Genomic DNA, 15,896 nt, shown 5'->3' with positions numbered 1-15,896 from the left:
GGGCTATTAATGAGAGCAATTACAGCTTCCTAAGTTGGGTTTTAGATTTAAGAAAGATTTAATTCAAATCCTCTTGAATTTAAAATTCAAAATTAGATCTAAATCAAATACTTTCCTAAAATAGAAGAGCTAATTTAGGAAATATTTTGAATTCAAATTTGAATGAATTTGAATCACAAATTAATTCCAATTGATCCCAACCAAAATTAGGAAACAAAATAAGAGAAACAACGGGGTGGGGCCGGCGGCTAAAGGACCCATCCTGCGGCTAGTAACAACTTCGATTCCTTCCCATAGGAATCTCACTCTCATTCTCTCCCAAGAACACAAGTGTGGAACACAAAATTTTCATATCCATTAACCATCCTCTTACAATAGCTTGAGGCCCTATATATAGGCCACAACATGAGAAAAATTAAACATTACAAAATTGCCCCTTGGGCCACAACACTCACATAAACTAACCTAGGGGTAAAACAGAAAATAACCGAAAATCAGAGCTAAAATTCAGAAAATAAAACTTAAATGACAATTTAAATTAGAGCCGTCGATTTACGACGCCTCCTGTGATAGATGCGCCAAATCTTCGTGCCGCTGTCCGCATCAAACCCCTTAGTAATGACAGTGCTGATAGCTTATGAGTTCTTATGTGATATGTTATTGCTATTTATTTTTAGAAATTTGAATTATATGTTACTGAAAAGAATACTGAGATTTGGAAAAGATAGAATTTTGAGTTGAACTATATTTCATGTTGTCTAATTATTGGGATATTTTGATTTCACTTCATATCTTATGCTTTTTTATGTTTTATATTATTCACTCATTAGTATATAAAAAATTATCATTTTATGTTTACGCAATCTTTTGATTTTGAGGCTTACGCCTCAAAACGCCTTGAGGCTTACGCCTCGCCTCACGAATGAAAAACGCCTCAATACCCGAATACGCAATTTTAAACATTGAATAAAATAATGGAATCCCTTAACAACTTTAAAGTAAAATTTTATGAAAGAACATATTCTATAGAGGTTACATATGCAACTCAAGCGAAAGTCCAAACAACGAGTTTCTTAAAGTTGATAGACAAGGTCGCTCGATCTACAATTGAGTTTGATCTAGCACCTGAGCAGGGTACTTTGCCCTAGATTAATTGTGAAGTTTATTGTGATGGCCCATACATATATATTTATAATAAACTACTATTCATATAGATGAACTAGATATAAAGGATAATTATGATTTATTGTTATCATATGAAGTATTTGAGCTTGATTATGTTCGCAAGTATGATATAATATTTCTTAAAAGTTCAAATGAAGATCCTGATCCAAGTCCCTTGAAATGTACTACTTCAAGTCATTGTAGTTTACCTCAAGAACATATATTAGAGATTGAATTTATATAGCCATTGCTCCAATTGATATCAAAACCATTGTTGGATCTTATAGGTGTAAGATCTTTGGAGCTGCCTAGCATCTAGATCTTCAATTATCTGTCTATTTTGTGTATTTCTCTCTCCTAAGGGTCCCATAACATGCTTGGTCCTTCAATCATATGAACTTATGATACCACCTCGTCCTCCGTGGCGTCCACAAACTCTTTAGGAGAATTCTTTGATGACTAGGTGAATTGATGTATCAAATCTACAAATCACAAGTCTCGTAGGTCTCCTCTATCAATTACATAGATATAAGCCTTGGCTTAGGTCAAATCCCTAGGTCAAGTTTGTAGCACATACAGGAACTACAAGTCTCACACTATATGTAGTAAATATATAGATGTAAGATTGCACCATACAAAATCAACATCTTGGTCAAATCAAACATCTATAAGCCCTACCAAAAGTATGAATCCATTCGTGGGCCTTCCCCCAAGATTTAACCTTTGACTTAAATGAAATCAGAACCCATCTATTTCATGTGAATTGAATACTCGTCTAAGTGGATGACAAAACCAAACTAAATCTTAAAGCTTGGGACTTTCTTTGAGTCAACTCTATTCCAACCTAGAATTTAAGTCAACTTAGGACTTCCTACTCGAGACAACTCATGAGTACGCCAGAATGTCTTTCACCATGTAGTTAGCCACCTCAGTAGTAAATGGACACTTGGGAATAACCTCGACTCATGTGTCTAAATATGATTTACAACACCAAAGATTGGCCTACAACTTTCAAACCATATCCATATGTGTAATCTAGGGAGCTCCTCATTTAAGATAAATTTATAATTCAATCTTATACATTCAATTGTCCACTATTTACTCCTACAAGTCAACCTCCAAATTGATTGATCGAGCGTGTGCAATGAACATCTAGTGGTCACATAAAAATATTGTAGAACGATTGACAAACAGACATGTGCCCTTGAAGTGATTCAATCCAAATCAAGATCATTGGATTGGATCTCATCAAGTGAGAGTGTAAGTAACCTTTTAGCGTACTCGCTAGCCTAATCAACTTGAGATTTATGAGAGAAGGCATCCAAGCCTCACATCATTGGTAGATTAGATTGGCATGGGATGATGGAACCATATAATCTTGATTTTGTTTACCACACATTCCCGAACCACTTCTCCAAATTAGGGGTGTCAATATTTGATCCGACCCAAAAATCCGACCCGAATCCGACCCAAAAATTTCGGGTTCGCGTCAACCCGAATCGGGTCGAGTTCGGGTTAGGGATTTCGACCCGTTTGTAAAACCGGGTCGGGTTCGGGTTGACCCGGAAACCCGAAATCAACCCGTTTTGACCAATTTTTAATTAATTTAGAAGGGTTTTAATGAATTTTTATGAAATAAGTAAATGATATTTCAAAAAATTATAAACATTATTGCTCAAATTAAATTAATCTTGATTTATTTTAAATTAATTGAAGTAAATCTTACCTTAATTTGATTTAGATTTAAATAAATTGAATTAAATAAAAAAATTTAATAAAATATACCCAAATCGGGTTGGTTCGGGTTGACCCGGACACAAAGCGGGTAGGGTTCGGGTTCGGAAAACCGACCCGTTTGCAAAAACGGGTCAGGTTGAACAGTGTCGGGTCAATTTCGGGTTGGACCCGAACCCTACCCGTGACCCGGTTTTGATAGCCCTACTCCAAATCATAAATTAAAATATAAACACCTCTAATGCAACACGCATGAGGTGTCATTAATAGAGTATTTCCTGGTATCGCACTTGAATTAAAAATAACTTTCGAGGACTCGCATCCGTTGAAAACATTGATCTTCCAAAAATAATATAAAGCATAAAAAGTCGAAATTTTGCTTAGGGAAAATCTTTGAAACTTTATAATACTAGGCATTTAGCACTTAAACTCAAAAAAAAAAAACCTAATCACTCGAGCTCATGAGTGTCTTAAAAACAAATAAGACTTAACTACCATAACAAAAATTTTATTACATTCTTACTATTCATTTAATAATGAAATAAATGGTCACAAAAATCCCAAGACATTTTAGGCATCTCCATTTTAGTCGTATATTTTTCCAACTAGTTAATTTAACCGATCAACTCACTAGATTGAAACCAAGTTGATCGTACCATCAATTTTTTTATTTTTTTAATGAAAATTGATGTCGAAGAGCTTTTCATGAGAGAGTTTTTTATGATTTTATAATCAACCTCACTAATTAATATTATAGTTCAAACTAACAGGATTTTTTACGACCCCACGTAGTGGGATAAAGGCTTGATGTTGTTGTTGTTGTTGTTGTTGTAAACTAACAGGATTTTTCTTAAAAAGTCCAAAATGAAAAATTCTCTCCACCAATTTCCATCCAAAGAAATGATAAAGTTGACTGTTGACTACACTGGTTCAAATTTGATGAGTTGAGGAATTCAACTTAATATCCAAAAAAAATCTGTAACTAAAATGGGCAAAAGTTAAAAAATCTAGGGACTATTTTGATCATTTAATCTTTAATAATATCATAGGCCGAGTATTTGTGATCAAATGTGCATTTCACCCTTTTCAAAAAAAGAATGCAAAAAACCATTCTACAACACCTAATTGCTCATCAAGTCTACAAATTAAAAGGCATGGTATCCAAGACAGAAGGAATAATAAAAGAATAATAAGTATGGGCAACACAAACAAAATTAAATCAAGAATATGGAAGTCGTAAACACACCTTTATACGTTCTTCCTCATTAGTGTCCATAATATAAGCCATGTACCTAGAGGATGAATGAATAAATACCAAGCATGAGAAGACAACATATGCTTCCTATGCCCAAAGTAAATGAATGCCTTAAACTCCATGCAAAGAAAAATTAATAAGAATAGATGTTGGCAAATGAAAACACACATGAAAATTAAGAAGATATATCAAAACATGAAAATGGAGTTTCAGTTTGTACTTTGTAATATAACATTGTCATGAATAATCAAACTAGTTACTCTCTTGGGGAAAAAAATCTTAAAAGTGGGATTATGAGATAATCATCTTAACAATTGATCCGATCTACCCCAAGGAGCCTAAGCATGCATCTTTTCTCTAAAGCATAGAAAAAAAAAGTGGTTGACAAATCTCATTTAAGCCATAGCAAAGGGAACAAAATAATGAGAAGGATAATTAATACAAAGGACCAATTCACAAAATTTAAGCCTTATTACCAAATTGAGTTAAACAATTAGAAAACAATGAAGAGGACAATTGTTGTAAACATTAAAAATCATTTTCTGAGCCTGATCACAATTCATGAATATGGTGATTAGCATAAACCAACGATCAATCAGCCAATGGAGATACCTCTAATTTTAATGTAAAACTCAAGCACAGCTAGCAATGCCCAAAACGCTTAAGAGCATGGCATCTCACATTGGAATGGAATTTTATTACAAATGCAACAAAACTCAATGAAATAAAAGTTAAACACTAAACAAATAGATCACCGCATAAGCATGAGAGTATAATTTTGTAGCTCTATATGGGATAGAAGCCATAACAATTTGCAGTTTAAAGAACATAAACAAATAATATTAAGCGTGGAAAGGAACATACCAGCTCTCTCGGTTTTTTTCCTTTGCCTCCTTCTCATACTTCTGAATGGTTCGATCATCAACCTGACCACTGAGGAGAAGTAACTGCCCTCCAGTTGTTGACTTACCAGCATCTGCATTGATGGAGTTTTTAGGAAAAAATGACAATGCATAAAATTAACTTCACCCAAAGATCCATTTAAATTGATGGATGTAAAACATCAGCCTTTAAAGCTAATTATGAATGGAAAGACCATCACTCTGTGGGCTCATTTAGTTGCATGTAGATGACACATTTTTGAAAAATGATGATTTCTTTTTTTTTTTTTTTTACTCATTTTGCATGTGACATTGAAGTCATTACATTTGAGAGAGATTTAAGAGAGTTTGTCGAGTAGAAGCCAATGTTCATTTCTAACTAAACCCAAAAATGATGGAACTAGTAGATTTCATTGTTTTCTAAAACATTTTTTTTTTACTTTAAGCAAGCAAATGGGGCCTTCTTTAAATCTGGAAAGACATCTTTCATTCATTATTCAAGTAATGACAATCCTAACATTTGAAAATAAATATATCAAGAGGTAATAGATTGCCTTTAATGAGAATAAGTTCCATCAATTCATAAACATATGATTGAAATAGGTGAGTTTTAAAAATTCGCATTCAGCTCTGCTGCGAAAGTCTAACTCTGGTTAAAATTTGTATAAGCCAAATCGAGATTTCACTCTTATTTGACTTTATGATATAATTTTATGTTCTCCGTAGGCACAAGCACCTATGGTTAATTACACCAACCAATAAAGAGAAAGAAGCTTCGATTAAAGCTAGCTGAACAGTATTGAATGCATACAGTATAATAGTTGTGATTTTTGAGTATCAAGTTTGAATAATTTTACCATTGTTAGCTTTAAAGTGGATGATGGTGTAATGATCATGAATCAAATTAAAATCTCATGGTTCTATCACCTCGGGTTGTTGTAAACCCTAATTTACTTAGTCAGTAGAAGCAAGCGGCCCAACCTAACCAAAAGATCTTTGTCATCATCAATGGGTTGCATCATTCAAAGAGACCTTATAAATCTATGATGATTGTTTGTCTAAGGAGATAATTTTAAACTGATACTAGCTAACATATAGCAATATGCTCTATCAAGTACACTTTATAATTCACCCCTCAAGAAATTTGAAGCCATATGTGAACATAGTTTAAGGGTATCATTTTGCGACAAAACAATCCGATCAAAAGGCCTCATCCAAAATCGTTATTTAATAAAGCCATTTGGCGGCAAAATAACCTGATTAGAGGACAAATGTTAAATTTTTATTAACATTAGAACTTTCAAGAGTGATCATAATTATATACTTGATATGGCATTGGCTCATTGTAAGCTAAGGTTAATCTCAATATTATTCAGAGAATGAATAGATATTTTCTTTAAGTTTAGGGTGATTAATTTTATTTGAATCATTTTGAATTTATAATTTTCTTTGGTTTTTACATTTTTTATTTGAATGTACACCTAAAATGCTTGAGTGTAAAATGGTGGCATTTTTAAAAATAAGATGCCCTCAAGTTGAAATTTACCTATCAACACAGCAAGAGTTCGGGTGTTTAAAGGATTGTATTTTGCAACTTTAAACCATATCTACTCTACTCGCTTGCTAGCAAAGGATCGAGTTAATAGGTTTATAGTCTTGTCAACTTCAATCTATGTGATGCGGACAATCATCATACTTTAAGTGTGGAACTTATGAAAAAAACCTAAAGATAAGGGGGCCCACTTAAAAGCATGTATATATGTTGAATTTAAGTTTGATAAGGGGTTTGAATCTTCAAAGTATTTGCAAGACTTTTAAATTATCTACGTGTATCTCAAAGTGAAGATAAACAAAGTTTGATTTTGCTTTTCGTCCATGCAGCATTCCCTGACATTAAGTTCGAGCACTTATCAAGTTTGTCAAAATGCATGCAGACATTTTAATCTTGGTAACTTAATGCCTTTTAAAGGATATGCACGCTTATTAATCATTTGCATAGTTCACATATGATGCTTTTACATGTTTTTCGATATAATCGCATTATGTATTTGAATATTCTTCAATACAATTGCTCTATGCTTCTGCACAATCATCAATGCACTTATATACTTTTTAAGGCACTCGCACGCTTGTCAATATACTTGAACGGTACACTAGCACATATTTTATACATTTGTAAGATGTATAAAGAACCACTTACATCCCTTTCACCACATTTGCACAATGCACTTGAGTGCTTTTCGATGCATTTGCATAGTGCACTTGCATGCCTTTTAATACATCTGCATAATGACTTGCACGCCTTTTGTTGCATTTTTTAGTGCATGTGTGCGTCTTTCAATGCATTTACACAATGCACTCACATTTTATCAATGCACTCATTGTGTATGTGCACACTTTTTATTGCATTTGTATAATGCAAACACAAGCTTTTTGAAGTATTTATAAGAGCATTTGCATATATTTCAATGTATTTGTAGCTTTTCAATATTTTGCACAATACAATTACATATATTTTGATGCATGTGCATGTTGTTCAATACACATACAGGTACAATTGAATGAATTTCAATACATTTACACAATGAACCTCCATACTTTTGATGTATTTTGCACAACGCATATACAAATTTTTAAAAGGAACTACATGAGGTATTTGTTTGGTTTTCAACGCACTTGCATGGTGCAATTACATGCATATTGCACTTACACGACGCATTTGCATAGCTATTAGTAAACTTGTATGATGCATTTGCATAATTTTCAATGCAATTGTACAACTTTCACAACATTTTATTTGCATTCAACCAATATTTTAAATTGCGCATTTAGGTATTGAGGCGTTTTTTTTTTGTGAGGTGAGGCATAAGCCTCAAGACGTTTTGAGGCGTAAGCCTCAAAATCAAAAAATTGTGTAAAGTAAAAATAAAGGTCAAAAATAATTTTTTATATAATATCTAAATAATTTGTTAAATTATGACATATTAACTTCCTATTGAATTATGAATTAATAAATCGACATACATATGAAACAAAAATTGCACAATATGTAAAGTTACAAGTGATAAATTATGTGAAATAGAATTGAAATCCAAATATTACAAGAGCAAAACAATATTAAATATGGGAATTACATAAAAGTATCATATAACATCAAGTTTAACTCCAAACTTTTTTCTCAATTTTCTACTCATTTATATTTAATTCCTAACGAAAGCTGAAATAATTGGCAACAACTCAAAAATCATTTACACTGCCATCACTGAGTTGATTTTTATTTGAGCCATAGTTTAAAATTGTGCAATAAGAGGCGCGAAGAGCGCCTCTGCGCATTTTAACTACCAAGAGCCTCATTGCTTAAGCAATTTTGGGTCTAGATGAGGCTTACGCCTCAAGATCCAAGCATCTCAGAGGCCCAATTGCATAATAATGGGTGAGGCGCATGCCTCATAGAGCCGAGTCACACCCACTTAAGTTCCTAATAAAAAAATCCTATTTCCTCACTTCTTTCATTCGGCCTACCCAAACCGAACGGAGTTCTCCGCAAGCCCAGATCCGCGACCTAGTTTCCCTAGGCCAGCTTTCCCGCCGGCGCCACCTCATGCCGGTGAGCTTCTAGTGTCCATCCGCCCTCTACGACACCTCTACTACCGATTTTAGTTTTTTTTTTTTTTAATTCAAGGCTATGTAGCACAGATACTCTTATTTACGAGGCATGATGTATCAGACACGTGTCAAATACGAATACGCCTCTGATACGGTACGAATACATGTCGGATACGCGTGTCCTATTAAAAAATCAAAAAAAAGGCACCGGAACTCGGTACCGCTCGGTATTACTCGGTACCGAAACTTAGTACCACTCAGTACCTCTCTGCAACGCTCGATACCATGCTCAGTATCAATACTCGGTACTGCTCGGTACCAAGGGGTACCAAATGGTACCGAGCGGCACCGAAAAATGCCCGGTACTGCAACACAACAAGCAAACAAAGGTATCTCACAATTTCTTATGTGCTATTACATTTAAAATATATGCAATTAACAGCACACTAATCATTCCTTTTGAACAGGAAAGAGAAAAGCGGATAACATTGAAGATGATGAAGATTTGACATTCATAGATACAATTGGAGATGAAAACGCCTCTCTTGAAGACCCATTTAGTGATTAGACATGATTGGATTTTAGATGTTCTTTTCTTATTTGTACTTTGAGAGTTTTGATTGACTTATATTTTTGGTTTTGTACTTTAAATTTTGTTATGAGATGCATATATTGCATCTATTTTATTGTTTTCCACTAATTTCACTTCACACTTAGATTTTTTTATTATATGATACTCTTACTGTTATTTACCTGCTAGAATACGTAAATTCTCATTTACGCAATTTTTTGTCTGTGAGGCTTACGCCTCGCCTCAAGGACAAAAAATGCCTCGAAGCTTATTTACGCAATTTTAAACCTTGATTTGAGCTATCGCCATAACAAATCAGTTTATCCCCTGCCTCAGCCAGTGGAATTGAATGCCTCTCATTCTTCTTCTTCTTAATTAATTTCAATCATGTTCATCTTTTATAAATTCATCAACATAAAGATGAAATTAATACTGCAAAAATTTTAGGTTGGTGGAGTGCGGCTTTCAAGTGATTGTCGTTAACGGCTGTGATGATGTTGGCTGTGGCGAAGGCTGCGGGTTGGAGGTAGAGGCAATTGAGAGGAAGTTATTGCGGCACGAATGTGTTAATTATGTTAGTTTTAACAAAAAAATATATATACAAAGGGTGAGGCATAAGCCTCACGCTAGCGAGGCGAGACATGCCTCAAGGCGAGCCTTAGCCAAGTTCAGGCGCAAGCCTCATACAAAAAGCTAGAGGTGTAAGCCTCGAGGCATTTTTCACTGGAATTGCGCTGAGGCGGCCTCAAGGCAAGCCTCATATTGCGCAATTTTAAACAATGCATTCAACAGAGAACGTACACAAATTAATTGCATGCTTCTTAGAGCAAAGTGAATTTGAAAGTATTTATTTTAGCTCGCATAGCATTCTAACATTTAGATTGGACATTAACATAAATCAATGCACATGTTACTCTTAATGTGCTTATGATCCCCAAAGTACACATATAATACACTTTCATGATTTGTGTACTTACATGTACACTTATACACTTATCAATATATTAATATGACACATGCGCGTGCATTTTGTTATATTTGCATTATTTTTTACATATTTGTACAATGCACTTGCACATTATCTAGTGCATTTTCACAATGACTTTCTCATTTTTCAATGCATTTTTATGATGCACATGCATATTTTTTGACACACTTGTAAGATTTTTTCAAAAAACTTATATGACTTTCGAATGTTCAGTGAAATATTCAATTCATACTCGTTAGGAAAATTTCAAGTTCTATTCTTGCTCATACTCGAGCTATTGAGTCCCTATTGTCAAGTTCTTTGCTCAATTAGTATGTTCATCTCTGTTTCCAGCAATTCATTTGACGTGACATGTATTGCATTTAAGGTGCTTCAAATATTTCTTAATTTATAATTTTACAAACGTATTTTTTTTTTAGTCCCAGCACATAAAGTTCATTTGAATTTTGTATTTTTGAAGTCCCGATCAGGAAAAGTTTTCAAAAACCTCCAAACATCCCCCTCATATAGTGGGCATCTACATGGTGTGTTACGTCTCCCCACTATGCTAATAAAAGTGTGCATGGTCGATGTCCAAAATACCATAATTAGGGTTTTCATGTCACAACACTAAAAAAATACGTGAATAGGCCTTCAAATACTCTCATGAATAACACTTACACTCATTTTATTTAATTAATGAAACTAGTTGAAGGCGACTCTCATACTTACTATATATATATATATATATATATATATATATATATATATTAGTGTTTTTTTAAGATAAAAAGAGATAAATTGAGTATAGAGAGAAAGGGAGATGAAAGATGTAGAGAGAACAGAAAGGAAAGAGGTGGCTAGAAGAGAGAGAGGAAAGAGATAAAGAGAAGAAATATGAAAGAGGTAAAAGAATAATAGAATTGGAAAAGGTAGAAAGAGAGAGAGAGAAGCGATGCTTGTCACCAGGATTAGAAAAATATTCAACTTAAATTCTGCCAAACATCATAAATGACAAATTTAAACTTTGTTGAATATTCTAAACAGCAAAAATGACAACTTTAAACCCTGTTAAATCTTAGATCTCATCTCTTCCTCATTTTTGCATCGCATGCAGGCGCAACTATCACCATCTATCATTCGATCATTCACCCGCCATCTCCTGTCACGACCATCCTACTTCTCTTCCATTGAGGCTTTGTGGGTTAGAACTGAAGGTAGAGATTGGTTGGTGACAAGGTGATTAATTTGATGGAGGAGTTACTATTGGAGGGGCGATTTAACGGTGGTCACTGGATTAGAGATTGATTGTGAGGTAAATTGGCTAAGTGGCAGCAGATTTTCACTAACTCTATTTTTCATTATCTTATCTTCAATAAATACTACTTTCACCATACAACATATTATAATGAATTTTCAATCTATATTTTAAGTTTGGCTAAACTTGCATCTCAACATCCTTATATTTGTCACACTCAATATCTCTATCAAGGAACTTTTCTCCGAACACCAAATCAGTTGAGCATAGTTGGCCTAATAATAATTTTCTAAACAACTATGGCTTCATTGAGCAGCATTCACATTAAATTCCCTAATTAATTCCTCTTATACAAAAAACAGCAAAACATGCAACAAAACATAAATTAGTCGGCACAGACTGAGAATTAACATAATACGATTTGATTGTTCAGGCAGCATCTAGTAAGACATTAGAGATCATTCCCTATGCCAGAAAATCCAATAAAAACAGAAAAATGATATTCTTGAAACCATTTAGGAAAAAAAATGATAGGAAATACTTGAGTTCGCAAGCAACCCTAATGGAATACTTGAGTTCGCAAGCAAACCTATTACTAATTGGAGACAAAACAGCGAGAAATAAGCCAAAATATGGGCGAAATTAGCCAAAAATAATAGATTGCAATAAGGGTAACAAAGAACAAACAATACGAAAGCAAGATACAAGTGATCCTCAATTCGAGAGGATGATCGTCTCTCCCAAATCTCTAGACAAGAGAGTCTAGAGCCCAAAGCACCCAAGAAACTCCAAGAAGAAAATAATACTTACATGCCTCTCCCTTCCCCTTACCTCTCCTATTTAAAGACTTTTCCACCTCCTCAATCTTTCCTAAAAATAATTTTCAAATAAATTTAAATCCCGTGGACCCCACCCCTAGGCAGTAATTTAATTTGGGCAAGAAAGGAGGCGAGATTTCCTCCTTTGATATACAAGTGCCGGCCCAGGATGGGCCGGCTGAGGCGGTTCAGAAGGAACCGCCTCAAGAGGCGGTTCCAAAGGAACCGCCGTATCAATACCGCCCTCCCAAAGAATCACCTTATCCTCAAGGTGAAAACTAGGATATTGTTGCTTCACCCTTTCATACGGCTCCCATGTGGCGTCGTAGTCTGGAAGATTCTTCCACTTGATCAGTACTTCTTTTGCCCCTTCTTCTTTCTAACGAACCCCCATAATCATCTCTAAATCTTCTGTAAGTGTGGCTGGTAACTCTGAGCTAGCTGTATAATCTCCAATAGCTCTTCTCAACTGTGACACATGAAAAACCGGATGAATAGTTGCCGTGAGTGGTAGTTTTAGCCGATATGCCACTGCTCTGATTTTCTCCAATATTTCATAAGGTCCAAAGTATCTTGGGGCAAGCTTTTCATTTCTTTTGTTGGCCACTGTCTTCTGCCGGTATGGTCGGAGTTTTAAGAACACTTTCTCTCCTACTTCGAACTGGATGTCCTTCCTATGCCCATCGGCCTGTTTTTTCATAATCTGTTGAGCTCTCAGTAGATGTTCTTTAATTCCTCTAATACTTGATCCCTTTCCTCTAAGTACTCCTCTACGGAAGAGACTGGAGTACTGCTACTCCCAAAGTGTACTAAGTCAGGGGGTCCCTTCCGAACAGCACCTTGAATGGAGTCATTTGTAAAGCTGAATGAAAAGAGGTGTTGTACCAGTACTCTGCCTAGGACAGCCATTTGGCCCAAAGTTTGGGTGTCTCCGACACAAAACATCTCAAATAGGTCTACAAGCTCCTATTTACTACCTCTGTTTGGTCATCTGTCTGTGGGTGGTAAGCGGTGCTCCTTTTTAGAACTGTCCCCTGTAACCTGAACAATTCTCTCCAAAAATGACTGAGGAATACCTTATCTCTGTCTGACACAATCGTCTCTGGTATGCCATGTAATCTGACCACCTCTCTAATGAATGTTGAAGCCACTATCACCGCGGTATAAGGATGTCGGAGGGGAATGAAATGAGCGTACTTGCTCAATCTATCCATCACTACCAAGATTACTGTGAAGCCTTCTGAACGGGGCAGCCCATCTATGAAATCCATGGATATCTCCTCCCAGACTCATCCTGGTAGTGCCAACGGCTGTAGTAGTCCTCCTGGTGACATCGTCAAATACTTGTTCCTCTGACAGATCTCACACCTTGCCACCATCTCTTCTACATCTCTACGCATTCCCTTCCAGTAAAGCTCGACCGCCAATCTTTTATTGGTCTTCTGCACTCCTGAATGGTCCCCCACTGCGCTCCCCTGAAATTCCTGGAGTAGATTTGGGATGTGGATCGAGGTCCGAGGCATCACAAATCTTCCCTGATATAGTAGTCTGTCTCCCTGGATGGCTACCCTCCTCTTTTAGCAAAGCTGCCTTGATTCTTCCCAGTTCTTCATCTCTAGCACTTTCTTCCCTGATAGCCTCCCAGTCGAGCATCAAAGAAACGGATAATGTCACTGCCTGCAGTTCCCCCATGCATCTAGACAAAGCATCTGCCGCTTTGTTCTCTACTCCTGGTCTGTACTGAATCTCAAAGTCATACCCTAGCAATTTGGACAACCACCTTTGATGCTCTTCCGTCACCATCCGTTGTTCCAGTAGGTATTTCAGGCTTCACTGATCTGTCCTGACTCCTGACTATGAAATTTCTCCCCAGCAGGTAGGGTCGTCACTTCTGGATGGCTAATATGATGGTCATTAATTCCCTCTCGTACACGGTACACTGACTTCAGTCGGGCTCTAGCGGTCAATACTTGGCTAAAATAGGCAATGGGTCTGCGACTCTGCATCAGTACTGCACCCAGCCCGTATCCTGAAGCATCTATCTCCACAATAAAGGTCTGAGTGAAATCTGGCAAGGCTAGGACCGATACTATAGTCATTGCCTTCTTCAAGCTCTCAAATGTTGTTGTAGCTGCTTCTCCCCATAGGACTTTAATTATTCCGTGAGTGGCCATGCTATGGAGCTATACCCTTTTATGAAACTCCTATAGTAACCCATCAGTCCTAGGAATCCCCTTAATTCTTTCAGATTTTTGGCACTGGCCACCTTATCATAGCTTCAATTTTGGATTAATCCGCTGCAACTCCTTTAGATACCACAGGGCCCAAGTATTCTACACTGGCTTGTGCAAAGCAGCATTTCTTCAAGTTAGCCCTCAGCTAGTGCTCCTATAGTACCTCTAGCACCCTTTTCAAATGCTCCCAATGCTCCTCTTCTGTCCTGCTGTAGACTAGGATGTCGTCAAATAATACTAGTACAAATCGTCTGAGATAAGGTTTGAAAACCTTGTTCATAAGGGCCTGAAAAGTAGCTGGAGCATTGGTAAGGCCAAACGGCATCACCATGAACTCATAATGTCCTTCATGAGTTCTAAAGGCCATTTTGGGTACATCCTCCTTCATTCGAATCTGGTGGTAACCTGATTTTAAATCTATCTTGCTGAAAATCACGGTTCCACTGAGTTCATCTAGTAGCTCATCAATGATATGTATAAAAAACTTGTCTGGTACAGTTTCCTTGTTGAGTGCTCTGTAGTCCACACAAAAGCGCAAACTGTCATCCTTCTTTTTTACTAACAGAACAGGGCTAGAAAAAGGGTTGATGCTGGGTCTAATGATCTCTGCCTCCAGCATTTCTCTAATCAACATCTCTATCTCATCTTTCTGGAACTGAGGGTGGCGGTAAGGTCGGACACTGATGGGTGACACTCCCTCTTTCAACACGATGGCATGTTCATGCTCCCTCAGCGGTGGCAATCCCTGGGTGGCTGAAACACCTCTTGGAACTGCTGAATCAACAGTTGGATGGAGAGAGGTATGTCTCTTCCTTCTTCCACTCTTGCTCCCTCTAAACTGTGCAATTCCACTAAATATCCTCCGTCTGCTAACTGGATATCTTTCACCATCGTTTTAAGAGAAACTAGGGATTTGGAAAGCCCCGCGTCCCCCTTAATTACTACCTTCCTTCCGTCCACCATCAACTCCATCGTGAGTGCTCCCCGATTCACCTTGGTGTCACCCAAAGTTTGCAGCCATTTCATCCCCAAGATGACGTCCGTGCTCCCCAGCTCTAGTGGAAGGAAGTCCACCCTCACCTGTATCCCCTGGATCGTCAGTCGTACTTCTATGCAAATCCCCTGACCTTTCTCTATCTTCATTGTACCCATCATCACTCTGTAACAGCCTGTGTCCACCAATTTGATTCCCAACTGGTCTACGACCTGGGTGGAAATGAAATTGTAGGTAGCCCCACTATCAATTAGCACCACCACCTCCATGTCCTCTATCTCTCCCTTCACTTTCATGGTGTGATTCGTAGTGAACCCCACCACTGAGTTTAGGGAAACCTCAGCAAAATCCAAGTGTAGCTCCTCTTCTCCTTCTATCTCCTCCTCACCTCCCTCCTCAGTTTCCTCGTCATCG

The 15,896-nt window shown here is 36.7% G+C and overlaps 1 protein-coding gene across 2 annotated transcripts in view; it reads right to left on the bottom strand.

Annotated features, from left to right (window-relative positions):
- Positions 1-15,896, bottom strand: part of LOC110094194 (eukaryotic peptide chain release factor GTP-binding subunit ERF3A-like) — a 52,730-nt gene that overhangs the window by 10,095 nt on the left and 26,739 nt on the right. For both annotated transcript variants that reach the window (XM_020819366.2, XM_028692081.1), the window contains 2 exons: positions 5,018-5,129; positions 4,145-4,190 (listed from right to left, as the gene is read on the bottom strand). In XM_020819366.2, the coding sequence (XP_020675025.1) occupies positions 4,145-4,190; positions 5,018-5,129 (158 nt within the window). The remainder of the gene's footprint in view (positions 1-4,144; positions 4,191-5,017; positions 5,130-15,896) is intronic.

The sequence above is a fragment of the Dendrobium catenatum genome, unplaced genomic scaffold (assembly GCF_001605985.2).
Source record: "Dendrobium catenatum unplaced genomic scaffold, ASM160598v2 original_scaffold_117459, whole genome shotgun sequence".
NCBI lineage: Eukaryota > Viridiplantae > Streptophyta > Magnoliopsida > Asparagales > Orchidaceae > Dendrobium > Dendrobium catenatum.
This window is presented reverse-complemented; position numbering and strand designations above follow the sequence as displayed.